The sequence below is a fragment of the Periplaneta americana genome, chromosome 2, assembly GCF_040183065.1.
Source record: "Periplaneta americana isolate PAMFEO1 chromosome 2, P.americana_PAMFEO1_priV1, whole genome shotgun sequence".
Lineage (NCBI taxonomy): Eukaryota > Metazoa > Arthropoda > Insecta > Blattodea > Blattidae > Periplaneta > Periplaneta americana.
The window spans coordinates 169094556-169117333 of NC_091118.1; the positions used below are offsets into that span (position 1 = coordinate 169094556).

The 22778-nt window shown below is 36.7% G+C and overlaps 1 protein-coding gene across 2 annotated transcripts in view; it reads left to right on the forward strand.

Moving 5' to 3' along the window:
• orb (polyadenylation element binding protein orb) overlaps positions 1-22778 on the forward strand; it is a 137019-nt gene that overhangs the window by 40010 nt on the left and 74231 nt on the right. For both annotated transcript variants that reach the window (XM_069818870.1, XM_069818869.1), the window contains one exon: positions 19195-19342. In XM_069818870.1, coding sequence (XP_069674971.1) covers positions 19207-19342 — 136 coding nt within the window. In that variant the 5' untranslated portion in view covers positions 19195-19206. The remainder of the gene's footprint in view (positions 1-19194; positions 19343-22778) is intronic.

Sequence of the window (22778 nt, forward strand, 5' to 3'; positions counted from 1 at the left end):
TTCCGCTTTAGATATAAATATTTGTAGCCATTGTTCTGCATTACCGTAGATGAAAACACGACTTATTGATCGTACAAAATTCAAATTCAAATTATGGTTTATTTAACGACGCTCGCAACTGCAGAGGTTATATCAGCGTCGCTGGTGTGCCGGAATTTTTGTCCCGCAGGAGTTCTTTGACATGCCAGTAAATCTACTGACATGAGCCTGTCGCATTTAAACACACTTAAATGCCGTCGACTTCGGGCGGGAGCGAACCCGCAACCTCGAACACAGAAGGCCAGCGCTATACCAATTGCGCTACCGAGGGCGACTTCATCGTACATTATGAGCGACATATCCTTTGGCAATGTGCAAGATTGAAATTATCTAGAATGCAAAAAGTCCAAGCCCAATCAAGGGGAAGAAGTACGCAGAATGTTAAATGCACAGACCATCGTTCTGAATGCAGCAGAAAGCTATGCTGGATTGATTATTCATGAGACTTTCGGATTGGACTTTAGACTTCAGTTGAAGAAAAGATGTAGACCTATGTATATGAAGGTTGGATCATTCTTCCATCTTGAGGTGAACAAAAAACCAGTGAGAGGAGAACTGTACCTTTTTTTATATATTTTCCTTGTGAGCAGAAAGAGAGTCTCGAAGGCTAGCAATACATTTGAAGAGTCCACTGCAAGAATGATGGATGTCATTTGGAATACATTTTGCAGGAGAAGCAATTGATAGTTTGAAATGCTTAGCGCTCAAAGCTTAACTGTGATTTTCCGATCATTACTGGACAATGACTATTAGTGTTAATGCCATATAACTCTCTATGTACATTTTATATGTGTTAAGCTGTGCATTGACAGTCTTGGTTCATTTTCGACAAGAAAGTGACATCCATCATTCTTGCAGTGGACTCTTCATTTTCTAATGGACTTATTGTGCCTTATTGTTCCTATAATTTAGAATAGTTTCATTAAGTCCGAACTGTTGCACCTTTGTTTTGAATAGATCGTTAATCAGCTATGTGTTGCCGTCTATCTATTGAGCCGAAATTGCCTAAGATTCCGATGGTGTCCCACTACAGGGACCTTGCATCCCTCCGAAATAATACTGCGCCTCCCCGTACTGTACATCAGTTACCATACTACTGTATATCGTGCCGCACAGTTTTGAGTGAATATTATTGTAATGATGATAATGAATACTGAAATGGAGACTGTAAAATGATGAAGGGGAAATGGAGAACGCTGAAGGGAAACCCTCGATGGCCTTGGCTTTGTTCATTACAAATATGATTCAATCCCCGGGATTTGAACTTGGTACCGCAATTATCTTAAACCACTGCTCTGCCAACAGAGGCCGTGTATATAACCTAATTTTAGAACCTCCTCAAATTTCTCGTCTGTTCGTTGAAAATACCTTGCCTTCTATTCTCAGTCATTGGTAATGCACATAGACGTAGAATAGCCACGTGTAACGATCCGTTTATAAAATGGAAAAGAAATAACTGCGCTAGTATATAAAACATTTCACGAGCGTGTTTTATACAGTATAATTTTCTTCCTATATAGGGTAGGCCTATATGTGCAAATATTTTAATTTTGTTTAAGAAAACTCCATGTAAAACAATGCCCTACTTAGGCTTACTTTTTTCTTTGTCCAAATAATTTTTCCATAAATTAATGTGTCTCATATTTTACGGTTTGATGTTTTATGAATGATCGTAGTACGAAACGCCTATCAGTTTAGACCATACGCACGTCTTCACGATCAGATGTACGTGAGCTTAAAACACTTTCTCTTTCTCTGTTAGTTAAGGGTTATTATTATTATCATCATCATCATCATCATCATCATAATCATCCTTGTAGAAGCTCACTTACGAACATTGACGTAATGGAAGGAGTCACTAATGCTGAATTAGCCGATATTCATTTAATGCAGAAATGTGAAAGCGCCTGTATTACGTGCACATACTACAAGCAATACAAATTCAACAAGGTTCACTTTTCAGCAAGATAAGTACAATCATCGCTCTGAAGGAAAAGTTGTGCGGGTTCTTGAGCGCACAATGCAGACAATTTGACATCCCTGATTTAATGTAACGAACAGCAAGACAATTTGCAAACGTGGCAAGGGACTTACAATGGCTACGAGTTCCAAATCTTGGGATTCCAAATAGACTAATGTTCTGTTCGTTGTATCAAAGATTCCGGGATACAGGATCCCTTCGTCTTCTGATGTAGGATCGTAGACCGCAACATAACACGGGACAAAACTTAAAAAAAAATCTACACTAGTTAAGAAAATAACTTTAGTAAATTATTGAAATATTATTTTATTTCATTTCACGTTTCTTTCATTTCAGTAACTTTTAAATGTGAATTTTTCACGAGCAATTATTTCGTGATAGTTTAGAAGTGAATGCCACATCACTTTTATAAAGCCGTTTCTTATTTTGATAATTTAGTTAACATTACTTAATAGTAGGTACATTATGCAACGAGCCTATAATGGTAGTAATTAAGACGCGTGTATGTTTATGAAACGGGCGCAAGCGAGTTTGATAATTTTCATATGAGCGTCTTAATTACCATTATAGGCAAGTTTCATAAGGCTCTTTATGCTCGACCATATTTATAACTTGAAATTATTCATAAGTATTCATATTATTATCTGACTGGGGAGCGGAAGTGACCTTGTGCAATATCTCGTAAATTGTGAGATGTGCGCAGACGCGAAAGTTTTGATTTTTTCCGAGGAACAAATATCATTGACCTTGATATAATCTAGAGAGTAAAATGAACATTAATCTTGATATAACCTGGAAATTGATTTAGACATTGAAAAACGAGATGACAAATTGAATTTATTTGGATATTATTTACAATTAACGCTAATTATTATAGTAACAGAACATAACCTTCTGCGACAGTATTGGATTTCCTGCCTCCGTGACGTTTCGCTAGTTGTCTTTCGATTGCATATCCGAGAATAATCGATACTTGCTCTTTCATATTACTACAATGGTGCTTTCTGATTGGTGGAAAACCTGAACTTTAATGAATAGGTGTACTTTAATGAGGTCCATTAAAGGGCTGCTACCAGGTGTATAATTACTACATTTCGGCATGGTCGAGCATAAAATGATTTGTTTTATTGCAGTCTGCCATCTTTGGGGAAATAAAACTATAGGCTCTGTTCGAAATTCGAACGTGTAACGGTACAAAATAAATAATTTAATCTCGTGTGTTAATGTAAAAAAAGGTATCACAAAACGTGTTTGTATTGGCTCTGCACGTTAAATTATTTGGTTACCTATTACAATAGGTATTATTCAATGTGTGCAAAAACGTTTTGTGAGCCCGGATAATTCACAACCCCCAAAAGCCTGAACCTCCGCCTGACTAGCCAGGCGTTCATAAGGAAAACAAATCGCCTGGAAGTATTAACGAACCTAAAAACATAGTATTTTCGTGTCTAAAATATAACTTCTAAGATTAAGAACTTTTTTAATATATCCAAAATGTGGTTCAGTATACTAAACCCGATTACCTCTCATATTTGCACGTGTTCCCCTAACACACTGTATAGGCCTATTTTTTTCTATTATTTACAGACATTAAATGTAATGGTTTTCTGTTTTTCTCTCTCTCTTTGCCTCTTTCAGGAATTTTGTTCAGTTCCCCGTTTTGAACTTCTTCGCAACAGTGTGTACGATGTGGACTCCAGCTGAGATAACACGGCACACCTTACATAGCAACGTCCTTGTAACGGGATTTGATTTATGACTATGGATTTTACACAGTCTCAAATCTTTTCCTTAGCTAAGATTAGTTAGAATGTATTAACATGTTTACTTACAAATTCCTTCGAGGCTTGAGCATCGTTTAAATATACTTTAACCAAATATTTACTAATTGTTGCTCACAGCACCTACAGAACATTTACTTCCTTCTTTAAGGCCGGTTAGAAAATATTGTTGAAGTATAGTGTACTCTAACAAGAGATTTTCAAGATCTTTGTTGTGAATACATTTAATCTTTAGGTCCATACGATTTTTCTAACCCTGTTCTCTCTTGGGATGGGCATGAAGCCAAGAACTGTGTAAAGTTTCGCCACGGGCTGAAGTATGGTTCTCAGCATATACTCTGCAAAGCCACTTCATCACAAGCAACTGGACTTTTTGTGTAGAGAGGATACACACTTAGCTTTTATCGTACGCGTGTTGTTACGCATGAAATTCTAAACCAAACATTTCATTTCGTAGGATTACGTAACAAATAATAAAAATGGTTCTTAATTCAGTTACTATTAGAAATAAATGCGAGAGGATATATGAAACTTTTCCTCGGGGAGAGTTGAAATAAAACAGTTTCTTTTGTTAAATTATAAAGAACAATGAAGTTAGCAATATTTCCTTATATAAATAATATGAAACTTGATAATTTTTCCTTGCACAAAACAGATTTGATAAGTAGAGTAAGAAAGTAAGATGCGATTAATCGAATGAGGATGTCTGTGCATTCTCTCACTTCCTGTCCAGAATCTAAAATCTGTAGACCTATAATTATTACGTATGTTATTAAATGCTGACAAACAAGAATAATTCATAAAATTATTGATTTTTGACTATTTTATACATTGAAATTATCAATTAAGAATGGCATTCACAAAGCAGACCTGTCATCTTTTCGTAATACGAACCTCTGCATACCTAGAAATGTGTGATGTACAAAAATTGCAGTCTTCTCCCTATCCAAAAAAAAAAAAAAGTAAGGTGCACTGTATGTTGATGATGATGATGATGATGATGATGATGATGATGTTGATGATGATGATGATGATGATGATGATGTTGATGATGATGATGCTCAGCTCTGCCAGATTAAATATATTATTATTATTATTATTATTATTATTATTATTATTATTATTTCTGGGATGATTCCTCCAATTTTTCCTAAGAGCTTTGCAACTTTTTGTGTCGAATTCTGTTAAATTTTGTCTGGCCTGGAAGTTCTATAATTTTTTGATCGAATCTTACGTTACTGATTGCAGATCTTGTTATCCGTGCTTCGCTATTAATCTAAGTCCACCATGTGTTGTATTAGGTGTATTTTAATTTGCATGTATTTTCATTGCTATGGATTTAAATTGTAATACATAAAAAATTGTAATTTCCTGGGATGAGAATCTTATTAGCATCTCGACAAATGGTATTGACACAATTTAGACAAAAGGAAGTGTTGTTTATAAATCAGTTTTCAGCCTGTTTCGCTTGAAATTACGAATGCGTGAATCAGTGGTGATGTCGACATATATATGAGATAGACTACACTCGTCGGACGGATTTTATTCAAGGTAGGCAATCCCTTTTCTTGTGTGGCACAGTTTGAAATTAAGCGACACTGCTCTGCTGCTATTATGATTATGCTGTGAGACACCTCTCTCCTTCAATGCCTATTAGAATTTTCCATTTTCGTTTTTTTTTTTTTTTTTTTTTTCATGTAATTCTCGAAGCTCCTTCAATGAAACACAAACGGAGTGAAACAATGTCCTATGGGCTTGGAGTTTACATAATTTCTTTCAAACGTCCAAAATTCCCTTACGAGAATGCGCAATAATGTACCTTCATTTAATTTTCCCATCCTTTCATCTATCGCTTACAGATTCTATTAATTGGATTGGGCTGGATTGGGTATCTAGTGAATGGATTGATTGGCGACTAGCCAAGGCAGATGTTGATAGTAGCAACGATAGGTATTAATTTTAATTAATATAGGATTTATTATGCATTTGCACACCACCTAAACGCGTGAAAAAAAAAAACACTTCAAACTAAAACGTTAGAGATTTAACAAATTCAAACATAAATGTTACTATGAAATGACGCGGTAAGAAATACAGTGATATGTAGTTAAATACAGCAACAGTTGAAGTAATGTAGGGTTAGAATTGGTCTGGGCCAAATCTTAGCTGCGCTTATTTTTTTTTTTTTTTTTTTTTTTGCGCAGCGGGAGAGAGGAGGGGCACAAAGGTAGGCACAGCATTTAACTCCATGTGGACACTGGTGTGCTTCGAAATCCCTTTATAGCGCCGCCTCTGGCATGAATCAACTCCGAGTTTCGTAAGAGTGAGCTTATACAGAAACAAACCAAAATACAGGGCCTAGTGTAGGTCTCATTGAACATGGCCACAAAACGGGCTGTAAGGTTCATGATGGTTTTAATAACAATGAAATAATGAAATCCCCTACAGATTGCCCCGAATTTGTCCTCTAGTATTTTGAGAAGAAATTCTGAAAAACTCGGACAACTTGTCTGAACCGAGATTTGCATCCGCTTCCTCAAAGACTTCATAGTACGAGTAGATTTGAATTGCTGTATGATGGATATCTAGTGTTCAACATTTATGAACTTCAAAATATAAAGGCCCATTCACAATGAAAATTAAACATAACCGTAACATAAACACAGAAGTTTGCGCCCAGGTTACCAAATAGGATCATTCACAATGATTCACATAAACATTGACATAAATATTGCCGTTAGACGTTAACATGAAAGTTTGCAAACTCTAAACTTTCATGGTTATGTTTACGTGATTTGCAAACAGTACACAATTGTGGAGCGCTGAAGTCTAAGACAGAATATGAGGAAATGACGTCGTTGTTTTGTTTCCATGGTTACCAAGTATCTTTGAGGAATGTTCTTGATTTTACCGTAACGTTTAGATTTTTAAGTTAACGCTTAAGTTATGTTTAATTTTCATTGTGAATGAGAGAGATCAATTTGAATGCCAAATACAGATTTTAAAGTATTAACTATTGAAGAAATTGATAAATATAGTTACTAACTTACTACCACAGAAATGAAATAAAACCTAAATCTAATCTACATGAATATCGTACTAGAAGACAAAAGTCTACTTTATCATTAATTGAGCTTAAATGTCATGCAATTACAGCTCTTAAACATGGTGCTAGTTTCGGCCCAAGACTTTATAATAAAATTACAAACCATTTTCCAAATTTGAAATATTTTAATATTGAAGCTTTAAAAAAGAAATTTATAAAATTATTCATGATATATAATATTAACAAATGTGTTTTTTTTTACATTTTATTTCTGCCGACTATATTCATGTTTTTATTGAATATCACTGGTTTCTGTCTGATTGTTAATTTATATTAAATGTGTTTTTTTCTCTCTTTTTTTTTTTTTGCTCTTGTGTGTTATTTATTGGTTTGAATTAAGTTATTTACTGTATTTATAAACTGTCTTTGTAAATTTTATGTTAACATATATTATTAGCTAAGACCACACCGTACACGGTAGTGGCTAGAAAAAATTTTGTTTTATAATTTTAATTTGTACTCGCTAGCTAGTTAGATAAATTAAATTGAATATTGTAAACGTGAGCAATAAGATGCGCCTAAGCTTGTGGCATTGATGAAATAAACCGTTAGTCGACGAATCGAAGATGCAGGAAAGATAAATTCTGCTGCGAAGTATCCCATTGTTTTGTTGCTGTTCCCTTCTGAGAACGGACATTTCTAACTGATCTCTTTCTTACGGCATGGACTTCGAATTGTGCAATGAAATAATGAACAGCAGGAAGCATGACGTAAACTAATGTCGAACAGTCTGCATATGTAATCTCATTGTCTGTGCAACTATATTCTTCAGGAATGGCATGGAACGTTTCACGTTGTGGATGAAAGAATCGACAGGACGTAGAAAAACAGAACCAGTCTGTTAGCTCACTGTGCATTCTCGTAATAGGTCTATTGTAGTAAGCATATCAGAAACTAAATTACTAATCTGTTTAGATGTTTACTTTCTCGTTGGGAAAGTACGGTGATCTTCTAAAAGTATACTTTTCAAGTATTTTGCAGAAATACATATTTTTATAGCGTCCTTCATACTGCCATTCTGTATACGCGATTTTCCCTGAACTATTTATCTCATTTTGTTCATCCTCGGTTTCTAAAAGACACGGAAATTGCCCGCTGTTCAGAGGCTAAGGCCCACCTCGGAATAACTCGGGAATCATCGCGTGCGCTGTTTTTACAAGCGTGCTTTTTACATAGAGAGATTCGAAGCGCGGTCTTTGTAACGAGAAGAAAGAGCTTTATCGATAACGCATTTCCATCCTTCACTCATTAGAGAGACTACCACTATCCAGCTAAATTAAAGCAGACGTTTGTACTGACTCTTATTATGCCTCATTTCGATTTATTGTGACGCTTTATTCAATGATCTAAGTGTGGATGTATCCCAGAAACTGTAACGTGTTCATAATGCGTGTGTTCGTTTCATTTGTAATGTACGCTACTACGATCACATTTCACCTTCCTTCGATAAATCGTCGTGGCTCAGGTTATACGAGGGGAGAAAGTTACACTCTCTTTCTCTCTTATACCGAATTTTGCACACTTCTGCCCATCATTACTTATTTGTTCGCTATAATAACTTAAATACTCTGTCACAACACGATAACGCTAGAAATTCCATTTCACACATCATATCTGTATTCCTCATCTTTCACTGTTACTACTTCTCGTCACTGGAATTCTCTGCCGCCTGAAGTCGAGGGCTGCCGAACTTTGATTCTTTTAAATATAAATTAGAAGAATATCTTATGATAAATTGCCATACCTAATGCGTTGCAAATATTTTATGCTATGTATTCCACTGTATTTTTATTTTGTTTCTTATTTTTACTGTGTACACTTAATTCAACCGCCTCTATAATGTTATGTAAATAGTATTTTCTTCTAATTTAATGCTCATGTTTTTACCGCAGCGTTCATTTTTGTGTATTCTTTATTCAGGTCTCTGTTTATGACTTTATTATGTAAATTGTGTTCATTTATCACCTAATACCGATATGTATTCCACTATATATACTTATTATTATTATTATTATTATTATTATTATTATTATTATTATTATTATTATTATTATTATTATTATTGGATACATTTTATTCAATTGTCGGTTTCTGGTTTAATTATGTGAACCCTACTTGCTTGTAATTTAATACCAATATGTATTCCAATGTGCTTATTATTGTTTTATTGTGTTAATTTATTGAATTATCAGCTTCTGAGTTCATGTATTTGATTCTAACAACATTAATATGTATTCCACTATGTTTATTTTTATTTTATTAGGTAAATTTTTATTTAACTGCCTTTTTTCATATCATTATGTAAATCTTTATTTAAATCCGATTCAGTTGTATGTTCAACTATGTAAGCAGATTTTAATGAGTATAAGAGAAGACCCTACGGCCTTAACTCTGCCAGGTTAAATAAAGCCATTATATTATAAACGCTTCTTAGAGAACATGTCTTTTCATGACATACATATACGTCGCTGCTACGACTTGATTTTATCCTCGGACCTTGATGTTTAATATTTTCCCGTGTGAATCTCGCGTTAACCCGAACGATACTTAACACAAATTTACTATACAGGAGAGCGGTCACTTTCCGTGGCAAAGGGAATACAGTACAAGCAGAATCATATGATCAAAATGACGGCTTACTAATCAGTGATGCGGTGCTTACTAGTATTTCCGAGCGCGAGCTTTTTTAAGCTCTCTCTAAAGGCGCGGCGCTTTTCTTCTGAGGCACATTGCTAATACAGCAGTAAGAAAGGGTGTACAGTACATAAAACGTTGCAGACCATGTCAGATCGGAAGCGAGATTACAACAAAAGATTTTTTTTTATAAGTAAAAAGTTCAGTTTTTATACATTGAGCATCGCATTGAAGTACAGTGTTTAATAAGTTATAATTTGTAAAAAAATGTCAAACGTCAGTACGAAACACAACACAAACACAGATATAGACATTATTCTGGATAAGAGAGGAAATTGATTTTAGACGAGACAACACAGGTGCAACTATCATTTAAGGGGACACTGTGGTGAAATAATGCTGAAAATTTAAGAAAATCAATGTTTTTTGTTATGATCGCAATTATATGATCTAACCATATACTGAAGTGTGGCCAAACATACGGTGCGTGAATTTAGAGATTTTTTTTTTAGTGCTGTTTTCACGACTATAAAATTTTAAGCAGTTTATTGCGTTAAAAAAGCTTCTTGAACAACAGTTACTGTCATATAGGTCTGACACTTCTCACACAGGTCAATTAAATGTTGATAATTGAAATTTAATTAACATTTGTATGACATATTAAGTTCCTTCGGGAATATTCATGTTGCACTTAGATTAAATTTAATATGCTGTAATGGTTAATTCATAAAGTTTGAACATTTGTCTCTCTATTTAAACTGAGCTCTAAAACCTAATTAATTTTTATTCCCACATCTATTTTCAAGATTTTGAGGAAATATGAACTAAAAGTTTGAACATTTTGGCGTAAAGATCCTTTTTAGTGACGTTAATATAAAATATAAATTTAAAAATATAATTTCCAAACTATTAGACCTAATGACACCAAATTTTGTACATATGATAGTATTGTAGATCTCTTTATTTAGTTTACATTTCACAAATTTTGGATGAAAATTGTGGAAGTTTTAAAAATCATATGTGTCCTCTCAAATGATTGATTCCAAAAACTATGATGGCTCTTCAATAGCATAATTTAATGAATTTATTTTTCCGCGTTATGTACATCATGTAAAATTTCTACCTTGGGACTAGGATAGATGGCGGTGCACAACTTCTAATCGCTGAATTGTGCACAAATATGCTTGGGTTAAATCCCAAATCTCTCCGCAGTGCATATGAAAAGAAGGCGTATGTCACTGTTGATAGTGATTCGTCCTTCGGATGAGGACGTTAAGCCTGGCGACTCCCTTGGTGCTTGTAGGCTACGTGCCGGTACCGGGTTTCCCCTTCTCCCTTCCTCACCTTCATCGTCATTCTCACCCTTTCCCTACACTACACTTACACGAACACTTTACAAATACACTCTCCCTATTGCACGACATAACTCTTCACATATGTACCGGTAGGGAAATACGGCGACGCTCGGAGGGGGCTGGCCTGCTCAAAACTTAAGTACTCAGCGAACCTTAGTGTAGTCAGCCGGTGTGGGAATGCGCCTGGCTTGAGAATTGGTGCAATAGATCGTCGGAGTGCTGGGCCATAGTGCCCCCTTCCCATAAATTCCAATTCCATTCCATTTCCCCTTTACCTGCCACCTGATTATAGAACCGATACGTTGAATTTTTTCACATCTATGACGGTTTAAAACCAAAGCATTTCGGACTACATTGTATACCGCGGAAATCTGAACTCTGATGAGAGAAATAGCCATTCGTCTGACAGACCTCCGGATAGACTATAAAAATGGCAAATGGTGCTCGAAGGGAAGGGATTCGAATCTACATGGCTGGCAGTCTACTCCACATAGCATATCTTCGCGTAGTGTAACACGTATCATTGGGAGTTGAGCGTATACCCACGTAAGCATAAATAAAACGTCTACTGATAGCTCTGCCCGAATAGGGTTGTCGTTCTTGTGCAACTGGGAAGAGACGTTATGATAAATATAGAAGTCGGCGCTGATTTAAGGCACAGCCTTGAAAGGTCCTGATAGCGGTCTCTCACAAAATGGTGTTAAGTTTCGATGCCGGAAACGGCCTGTTCATGGTGACTAAGATTTTCTCCGAATGTACTTCACGACGAGCCGTTGTCGAATGACTAGAGAATAGGCCATTCATTGTTTTCTCTTCAAGAGCAGGTCTTTCACTGCAAACCTAGCATTCTCTAGTCTTCCCTATTTTTCGCCTTCCTCTTGGTCTTCGAACACGGTCCACATATCTTAATTTTATCTATCATCTGATAGGCCTATTTTCTTCTGCCCCGAACTTTTCCGTTCACCATTTCTTTCAGTGCACCCTTCAATAGACAGTTTCTTCTTAGCCAGTGACCCAGCCAATTAGGCTTTATAATAGACAAAAAATTGGAATCTTCCTCTCTCTTTCTGGTATCACGGAAAAGTTAGTCATAAGTGTGTGCACGAGGGGAGGGGTGCCAGTAGTCACCAGGTACCCTTTAATGAGTATTATTATTTCATTAAAATAAAAAAAAAAGAATGTAATCCATGTTAAAACCAAAAATGGGGGGATTCCATTTAAGTGGGATGTGGATATTTCAACACATACACGCGCTCACAATGATTTAACATCGCTGGTCTAATACTAATAACTAGGTAACTCGATATAGCCTATTCACGGTTTTGAGTTTTGTTCTTCAGTGGGTTATTTATGTAGTAGGCGTAGAGATACATTATGGTTTCTTAAGGTAAATAATTTATTTAAAAATCTGCTACAGGCTTTAGGCTACTACGCATGAAAACAAGAGGTTGGTTGCATGAAAGCTGTTTCCTAATTGTCTCAAAACATTAGATTTGAAATTATCTAGTTACAGTACTAGACCCGCGATATTATTTAAGTCAGAAACGCTGAATAAATAGTTATTCCTTCGTAAGACTCTGTAAGACTGACAGAAAATAGTTTTGACGCCTTTTAGCACATACGTCACTGTTTCCCGCCTTACGCGACACATTTTTCTTTTTTTAAGTGATTGTTGAATTTGAAGTAAAGTTGTTGGAAAGTTTAGTAGTGTTGGCGATTTCTTTTATTTTAACGGGCTAGTGGGCAAGAAATTTGGGATAATTTTAGTGGCTCTATTGGCTACGATGTTAATTGAACAGACCTTAATTATTTACAGAAGCTTAATCAGATACAGACTAATCACTCACTGACCTCTGTCGGCCAGGATTTGTGAAGTCAAGTTATATGAGTAAAAATACCAGTCAGCTTGCGGAATGACTGATCAATATTGACGCAGGGTATGCTGGCTATGTAAGCATGTCTGATGCTTGTATTCCCGACCGGTATTCGAGCGTATTCATTCATTCATTCATTCATTCATTCATTCATTCATTCATTCATTTTATTCCATAGATCTTACATGAGCAATGAAGCTTTAAGATGTGGAACATGTCAACATTTTACAATATTACAATTACAATTTTTACAAATTTTTATAGTTTTACAATTTAGTAATTTTCTACAATTTTTACAATTTTGTACAACTTTTTTTACATTTTGGCGAGATGTAGTGAGATGAGATGAGGTCCGAGGATTCGCCAAAATATTACCCGGCATTTGCCTTTTCGGTGGGGGAAACCTCGGAAAAACCCAACCAGGTAATCAAATCAAAGGGGTTGATGTCAAGGACTCGCCATAGACCATCCGGCTTCAGTCCCACGGCTGGGGAAAACCTCCGAAGAAACCAAAGTCCAAAGGGGAATCCAACCCAAGCCCGAACGCAGCTCCGGATCAGCAGCCCAGCGAGTGTGTTCACTTTCTAAAAGATTGTCTGGCTTTTTGTAATCTAGTGTCCTGTCTGTTATTACCTGTTGAACCCAATAGAATATTACTTCTTTTTCTCAACAATCGAAGGAAAATCTAATAGTAATAGTACTGTAGCAGTAACAGTAATGGTGATAGCAATGTTACTATGCCTGTGCGCGACAACCTATAGAGGGCCCAAGGTCTACCAGTCGACTGCTGACCTCTCGTCCACCATGCCTCAGCAGACTTTAAACCTAAAACTAGAGACCATACAAGTGATAACAAATGGCGAAAAAACTAAATTCTTTCAATCATTTATTGTCGTAATACATTGCTCTCTTAAATTGACTGAACATATTAGGAACTAAATGAATGGATTTCCCATGAAATGTTTCACATAAAACAATTTTTATCTCGGAAATGAAGCAAAAATGAGGAAAATTGTATTAAACATTTTTGTTCGAAATATCTCGAACACTCCATGAAATTAATGACATTATTTACGGTTCACCTTACATATTACATAGACATTCATTATGCACAAGATTTGTTTCTATACTAGGTATTACTCGACCGAGGCAGCCACCGGCGTGGCTCAGTCGGTTAAGGCGCTTGCCTGCCGGTCTGAAGTTGCGTTCGGGCGCGGGTTCGATCCCCGTTTGAGCTGATTATCTGGTTGGTTTTTTTCCGAGGTTTTCCCCAACCGTAAGGTGAATGCCAGGTAATTATGGCGAATCCTCGGGCTCATTTCGCCAAATACCATTCCGCTATCACCAATCTCATCGACGCTAAATAACCTTGTAGTTGATACAGCGTCGTTAAATAACCAACTAAAATAAAATAAATCGACCGAGGCCAGTGGAGTCCTGCAGCCTGGAGCCGTGGCGCTACTGCTCCTGCGTTCGTAATACCGCATCGCGATAGTTCACATTACGCCCGCGGCTTCTTCACTCGCCTCGATCGAGTAATAAGAAAGAATTAGTAAAAGTCTGGAACATTTTCTAGTGTGTTCATCGAGTTCACTTTATGTGACAATGAGTTCGTGAGATATTTGTTCTTTTTGTTAAAGCATAGAACATAGTGAAAGTAAACGTAGGTCTATTAGTAATAATGAAGAATATGCTAATAGTCTATGTATTTGTGCATCTGCTATTATTGCGGGTGATGACATTCAACCTACAACTAGAGACCATTGATACAAATGGCGAAGTGGATAAATATGAGCATTCTACAGAATCAGTGATGGCTGATGGCATAACAATGTTAGCTATTTTATCATTTTATTGTGTCCTCCAAGGAAATCGTTCCATTTTCGTCTATGATTCCTGTATGTACCCGTTTCATTGGTAAGTAACTAAGCGCATTGCAAGCAGATTAATTGCGATATCGTGTGAAGTAATAGACGTGTAGTTGTCAATTTCTGTTGGCGGCATCCATACTAATTAGTAGGGCTACAGTGTGTTCACATTGTAATTTTACAGAATTATCTGGGTGTTTACCTCCCCTCCGAACTGCAGTAACAAAAACGTAAGGTTACAGTTTTCTTCGATCAGTAAATGAAGCAGTGTAATTTAATTGTCATTCCTCATTACATAGAGTCCGAAGCTTCATGGAAGAGTTGCTAAAAATTAAATGTAGGTAAAAAAAATAGGCATATCAATTACAGAAACTCTCGAATTATAGATGGCGAAGAAATTAAACAGCCAACGTAATAATGAAGATTTCTTATATTTACAAAACGTACATTCTGAACAAGATCTCAAAGCCCTTTTTCTTGCTTTCTTTTTCTCTTCTTTTTTCTTTTCTTCTATCTTTTTTATGCCTTCCTTTCTTTTTTCATCATTTACCTCCTGTTGTATTATATCGGAAGTGGAATACATTCAAAATACTTACCGGTACTTCCTTACTTATAGCTTCTAAGGAAACAGGAGGTTCATTGCCGCCCTCACATAAGCCCGCCATCGGTCCCTATCCTGAGCAAGATTAATCCAGTCCCTAGCATCGTATCCCACCTCCCTCAAATCCATTTTAATATCCTGCCATCTACGTCTCGGTCTTCCCAAAGGTCTTTTTCCTTTCGGCCTCCCAACTAACACATTATATGTATTTCTGGATTCGCCCATACGTGCTACATGCTCTGCCCATCTCAAATGTCTGGATTTCATGTTCCTAATTATATCAGGTGAAGAATACAATGCGTGCAGTTTTGCGTTGTATAACTTTCTCCATTTTCCTATAGTTTCATCCCTCTTAGTCACAAATATTTTCCCAAGCACCTTATTCTCAAATATCCTTAACCTCTGTTCCTCTCTTAAAGTGAGAGTCCAAGCTTGACAACCATACGGAACAACCGGTAATATAACTGTTTTATAAATTGTAACTTTCGGCTTTTTTTGAGAGCAGATAGGATGATGAAAGCTTCTCAACCGAATAACAGGCATTTCCCATATTTATTCTGCGTTTAATTTACTCTCGAGTGCCATTTACATTTGTTACTGTTGTTTCAAGATATTTGAATTTTTTCACCTCTTCAAAGGATAAATTTTCAATTTTTATACTTCCATTTCGTACTACTTTTTCGGAAAATAATGTAGTAGAAAGTAAAGGCGTCGACGTTGAACGCAGAATGTAATGTAAAGAAATATTGAGCCATCTGTAGTTTACTTTCACGAAAATAATAGAATACCGGTAGTCCTATAATTGGTTTCGTCACGTGATTACATTATGGTATCAGGCCTATGTTATGGACATTGATACGAAAACTGAAACGGCTGCAAGAGTGTGTTTTATACACATCCGTCAGAAATCAAGACTTCAAAATTTCTGCACTAAATCTGTTATTTATATATATTTTCGTAAGGCTTGTCAATAAGTCAGAGTAAACACTGATAAATATTCTGAAATTCACATTGAGAAGAATAAAATTTAGAGCCGTCAACGCGTCTAAGAAAAGAATTCTATTGGCTGGGAGCAATAATACATTTCTTGAAATAATGCGGCTATACTGAAAGGAATAAAGCGACTTCAAAGCGGTGTCTACTGCTGACTTGCTATTCAAAGTCCCCTTAGTAGGTGTAATGTGGGCGAAGTAGCGATACTCGGAAATTTGCACGAGTTCCTTTAACGTTACAAGGGAAGAAGGAAATATTTTAATGACTCATAGCTCGTTTGAAGGCTGTGAAGAGTAGATTCCATCGCACCTGGGTTATAGACGAACACTGTTGCCCATTAAAAATTACTTTTAAAACGACGTATTGACTGCGTCAGTTGCAGGCCATACTGTTATGTTTCAGCAGTGACCTAACATCGTAGACAAAAATATACGTGAGAATGACAAATCACAGCTTCATTGGTTTTTTCTTTACTTCTTGTAGCTAAGATTATAAATCTTTTTTCTCGATCTATTTATTTTTACAAATGCATTTCTAGCATATTCTGTAACTACTACTTACCTTTATTACCATTTCTAAATGTCTGCGAGAAGTGTTTTAAATGTGTGAATCAAATACAGTGCGTTCGGTTTTATTTCCATACCTCTAAGCGATACGAAGTCCCGGATCTGTCGAGTTTTTCATACGTAACTACCTCACCCTGCGTCGGTAGCTAAGATAAAGGCCTGATATAACAATAAGATAATAGCTATAATAACAAACATAAGGGAATCATCCAGCCTGTATAGATGAGCATTTCCTGCTGGGCCTGACAGTAAGAAAGAGCAAGAATTTGGAAGTGAGTGTATGATTGAAGTTATACACTATCCCTCGCATTACTGAACAGCAAGCATGTTTTTTTTTTCCATATGTTAACTGTATATGGGGAAGATTTTAAGAGATTTTAAAGATGTTGATATGCTTAATCGTCCTACAGCTCATCCATGTCTTGTTTGAAAATTCAAGACACTTTGAAGTGTAAAAGACAAAAAATATAGAAGGAAGTCAAGTTTTCCCTACCGGAATTATATTGCTCCATTATTCAAACTGTGCTATGTAGTTCGCCTTCCAAGGCGCACCGAGGGCAACGCCTTACTTACTTACAAATGGCTTTTAAGGAACCCGAAGGTTCATTGCCGCCCTCACATAAGCCCGCCAGCGGTCCCTATCCTGTGCAAGATTAATCCAGTCTCTATCATCATACCCCACCTCCCTCAAATCCATTTTAATATTATCCTCCCATCTACGTCTCGGCCTCCCTAAAGGTCTTTTTCCCTCCGGTCTCCCAACTAACACTCTATATGCATTTCTGGATTCGCCCATACGTGCTACATGCCCTGCCCATCTCAAACGTCTACGGCGGCAAAAAGAATTACGGCATAGATGGGGGGCGCTTAGGTAAATGATGCAAAGTAAAGTACCCACCATTGAATAAAACAAATGAAACTTGTTCTTACTTACGAAATTCTAGACTGTACAACGTTTAGTGTAGGACGATGTTAAATAAAATAATGCATTTTAAGTTTACTTTTAACGTAATACCAGAAATTGTTAATGACTCAAAGATATTATTCTGTGATATCTTGTGGACTGCACGACGGAAGCCGGAAGTGCAGCTGCGGACAGTGGAAGTACCGCTTAGCCAGTGCTGTCATGGTAATTTTTTTCTTTGCCAAACACCCCACCCCTTGTTTTCTCCCTTGAAATATATATTTTACTCTCCTCTCTCTACCACTCCGACTGTCATTTAATGATTTTTTTAATGTTAAGAAGTAAAGAAATTGTTTTGCTTAACATTTTAATTGCACAAGTTTGATTTAAAGAATACACCATGTAGCACCACCGTAGATGCACACTTGTCTCGATGAATCTTGGAGTGTGTATTTGCAGCACTTCTTGTTTTTCAACAATTAGGCTATTTTATATAATCCTGGATTCCAGTGCTGCAGAGGTGGACAATTTTTGTTTATGAACTTCAAACAAAATACATTAGGAACAGCAAGAGATGATCTAAGATCTGTACAGATCTCCGCATACAAAACTTAGGCACCCATATGTTATATAACTCCATACAGACAAAATTTTCTTTTCCCCATACCATTAATTAAAAAAATTGTAGGTTCCCATACGATATATGGCTTCCATGACAGCACTGTGCTTAGCTGTAAGAAAATGAAACTGACACGCCGTATAATGGTAATATAAAATGGTATAATAAAGGTAAAGGTACCTAATCCCTTCACATGTTATAAAGGCAGTTGGGGGGAGGGGCATGGAGGTAGAGCCCCAGGCTTTCTTGACTTCGGCACTAGAATGAGGTGGTATGGTCGGCACCACGCTCCGACCGCCTTTTACTGCCGGGAAAACCCCGGTACAGCATTTGATAGGAGACTGAGTGAACATCGAGGCCGTTCTGGAAGTTTGGCAACGAGAAAATACCGTCACCACCCGGGATCTAACCCCGGACCTTCCAGTTCGTAGCCAGCTGTTCTACCGAACTACCCGGCCACCTATAAAATGAAATACTGTAATAGTAATATGAAGTGAAAAGAAACATTTAAAAAGTGCAAGCAGCGAGTAGAGGGGAATGCAAGGATAAAATACGTATTCGTATGTGACATTGGCCACTCTGCTGGTCCGTATATTGTGGATTGTACGGTTCACATGGTTTGTAATCGAGATATTGTTGTCGTTCAAAGATTAAGATAATTATCTAATTTCCCGTTATTGACTTACCCTTGATAATTTCTGTCTGCTAGTGAGCGAAGGATATACTTACAATTTCGGAAATATTTACTCTCTCTAAACGAAGTGCGATATGCAACTGCATGCTGCAGGATTTCTGACAATGTTTTTTTCTTACCTAGTTGGTAGCGCTGAGTCTATTGTAGAGAACTTGCTTAGAGAGTGGTTTTATTTGCAGGTGGGTTTACAGATGCCCGACTCAGAACCGGTGCCCATGTCAGGGCGCCCAGACCCCAATAACGTGGAGATACTCCAGCACATAAACGCGATGCTCGACAGTCCTTTGGACCTCAGCGAGGGTCTTCCTCGAGGCTCCCCTTCTGAAGGTAAGACTTGCTTGCATTCATTGTTCAGGCTGGGACTATAGTAACTTCCATTCACAAACTGTTACGTGAATTGTTTTGACTCCACATACGGAAATTTCTAGAAGCCCCCTTGATAACGAGTTTGCGTGACTTATCGCTCTTCGGAGATAACTATAGACAGTTACTTCCTCTCACGCTCTGAGTGTCGCATCGTCTGATTATTATCAACGTAATATATTGGAAGTTTTGAAGGGCAAGGACAGCTTTGTTCTCTTAGTTTAGAATACTTTCTTCTACAGTTATTGCAATGTATAGACAATGGACAGAACGTTCGGTGTAGATAGAAAGTGAATTATAATCCGCCATTCGCCTTTGCGGGTGGAGAAAACCCCGAAAAAACCCACACTCAGATTGGCCGACCTCGAAATTTGAAACCAGGCCTGGGAGTCAGTGACGATACCGCCTTGACCACCTCGTTCGATCGTTGGATCTCGCAGTACGGTAGGTATAACAATATAATAGTAAGCATATTTACTGTATTTCTTATTAAGAAAACCGTCCGCCGAGTTAGCTCTGTGGTAGCGTGTCTTCCTCCAGATCAGCCGACCCGGGTTCGATTCCCGGTGATTTCCTCGGGACTAGGAGAGATGGCGGTGCACAACTTCTAATCACTAGATTGTGCACCATATTGCCTGGGTTAAATGCATATGAAGAGAAGGCATATGTCACTATTGATAGTGATTCGTCCGTCGGATGGGAACCTTAAGCCTGGCGGCCCCCTTGGTGCTACTCGATAGGAGTAAGCTACGTGCCGGCACCAGGTTTCCCCTTCTCATCTTCATCATCATCATCATCATCACTCATTCCAGACACTACACTTACACATACACTCATCTTGGTACACGACATACTCTCCACAGATACACATCATGTACAGCATGACCCGCCGAAGTGGTGTACAACTAGAAAAATGGGTCAGAGTTCTGCCATCTATCCGCAACATGCGGAACCCGAATCACGCAAGTGAAGTGGGTGGGGATTGGATACATACATACACACACACACACACACACACACACACACATTAAGAAAACCATTGTGGGTGGGCATTGGACACACACCTGCATATTAAGAAAACTATTACGTCTACATGCCTCAGAAGAGGTGAACGATCATCCGGCCAGTGAGGGGTAACGTGTGATTAGTACGATGATTCCTCCTAGCTGTTACAGCTGGCTTGCGAAAACGAATTTCGAATGCAAGAATGCAAGGAAACTTTAAAATAATCTTATATATAGTACGTAAACGTGGTGCTTGACGGAACGTAATGAAAATAGAGTAAGAAGTGGCTTCTTCAAATAATATGCCAATTAAATTCAAACCCTCATTAAATTACTATTAATATAATAATGTTAATAAATTACTGTATTGTTGTTATTCCGTATGTAAGTCCTCATTTGTTTGCTTGCTAGCCTAATTAAAAAAAAAATGAAACGTTCGTCTCGTATTATTTTAGCGACTGAACTGGTACCTATGCAGACAGTATTCGACTTGCGCGCTAACCCGCATTTGATTGATTTCACATTGCAGATCTGTTAAAAGAAAAGCTAATTTCTAATCTTACTTTTTTGTCCAGTGAATTTGTGCGTCTAATCAAAATCATACTAGGTTTACCTCTTAGGTGAGGTACCTTCCCTTCGGTTGAGATTTCCACTTTATTCGTTTCGTAAACCCTGATTTTATCATTAGGTAAGATAGACTTACAACTCGTATAGATAAGTGGAATTAGTTTCTTATAATGGAATGTTAGAAAAATTTGCATCCCGTTACCTCTAAAGTAGAAAATTTTCAAAATTTGGAATGCTTATATTTTATTTTGATGCATAGAAGAAACTTTGGGGGAAAGGGGAATGAGGATTTACGTCGTATATATTACATCGCGATAGGATTTGTAGACTTCCAGCTAACCTCGACTTAAAACATGTTACAACATGATTGTTTTGAGAAATATCACGGAGTTAATATAATTAATAGTTATGCCAGACTCGAATGTTTTAATCTTCTTGAACATAGTTATCTGTTATTTGTTAAGTAAATCCATTTTGTTTGCAAACCCTCTCGTCCTGTTCCTGAGCTGAATTATAATTTCATACATACTTACAGGCTTACAGATGAGGAGATCAAAGTCTAACTACTTTTCTTCACTTCACCACGTCCTTCAAGGATATAAGTGAAGGTCATGATGTCTGATTGTCTGGCAGACTTGTTAATCATTGCCATTTTTTTATATTTCAATAAGTAGCAATCATTTCGCAAATCGACAATGAAATTACTTTCTGCGAGTGATTGGACTGATGTTAAAAAAAAAAAAAGCTACTATGCAGATGTGAACTGTCGCAATTTGCGATATTTAGGAAGAACTCTGTATTCACTACATTTAACGACATAAAAATTATTAGAGACGAGGAACTAAGTGTCATTGTTTTGCGATCTGATTTCATATTTTTTTCGCGATCAACTAAATTATCCTTAATGTGAAAGACTGACGCCCCTTTGTAAACGAAATCAAACACAACTCTTCTATTAGCTATTCTGCAAATTTTAATTAGCGTGTGTTAAATGATACTAGAATATACATCACAATAAGTTAATTGTCTGTATTTATGATGTAACATAGTTTACTAGCCACAGATATTTAACATGAGAAATAAATAAATGTGTAAATACTATCTTCCTTGTATGTTTCACAAGATACGGATCTTTGCACTTAGGTCCTTTAGGCCTATTGTACGCTCTATATGCGTTGATTGTCTACGTTTCACGGATGGCCTGACTGGGATGATTAGAGAAATTTATGCGATCTGTCATTCTATAACAACATTATAGATGGTGACTTTGGGATGAAAGAGACCAAGAAGTTGAAGAAGTGGAGGTTAACCATTTTCCGGAAGAAGATGGTCTGAGAATTTAAGCACCAATTCAGAAACTTTAAAAATTACTAAATAAGAAATAGAGAGGAGCAGAGAAAGGTCACACAAAATATGACATTAATGTAGAAATTCTGTGGTTGAATGTAACATAAAAAATGTTTCCTATTTGCAAAATATTTAGCGTTTTTGAAGTATTGTTCATAATTATTTGTGAAACTAAATGTAATTTTTGAAGTCGTACTCATATTTTTTCTATTTTTCAGTATTCCCATCAATAAGACAAAATAATGACGTTAGTATAATTTCTGTGGTTGATTGTAACATTGTTTTCTATTTGCGAAAGGTTTAGTGTGTCCTGCAATTTTCTTCATACAAAACTGTTAACTGAATTTAATATTTCTGATATTGTACAGTACAGTAGGCCTACTCGAATTATTATTATTATTATTATTATTATTATTATTATTATTATTATTATTATTATTATTATTATTATTTTTTTTTGAATCTCGTTAAATAAAAGGAAG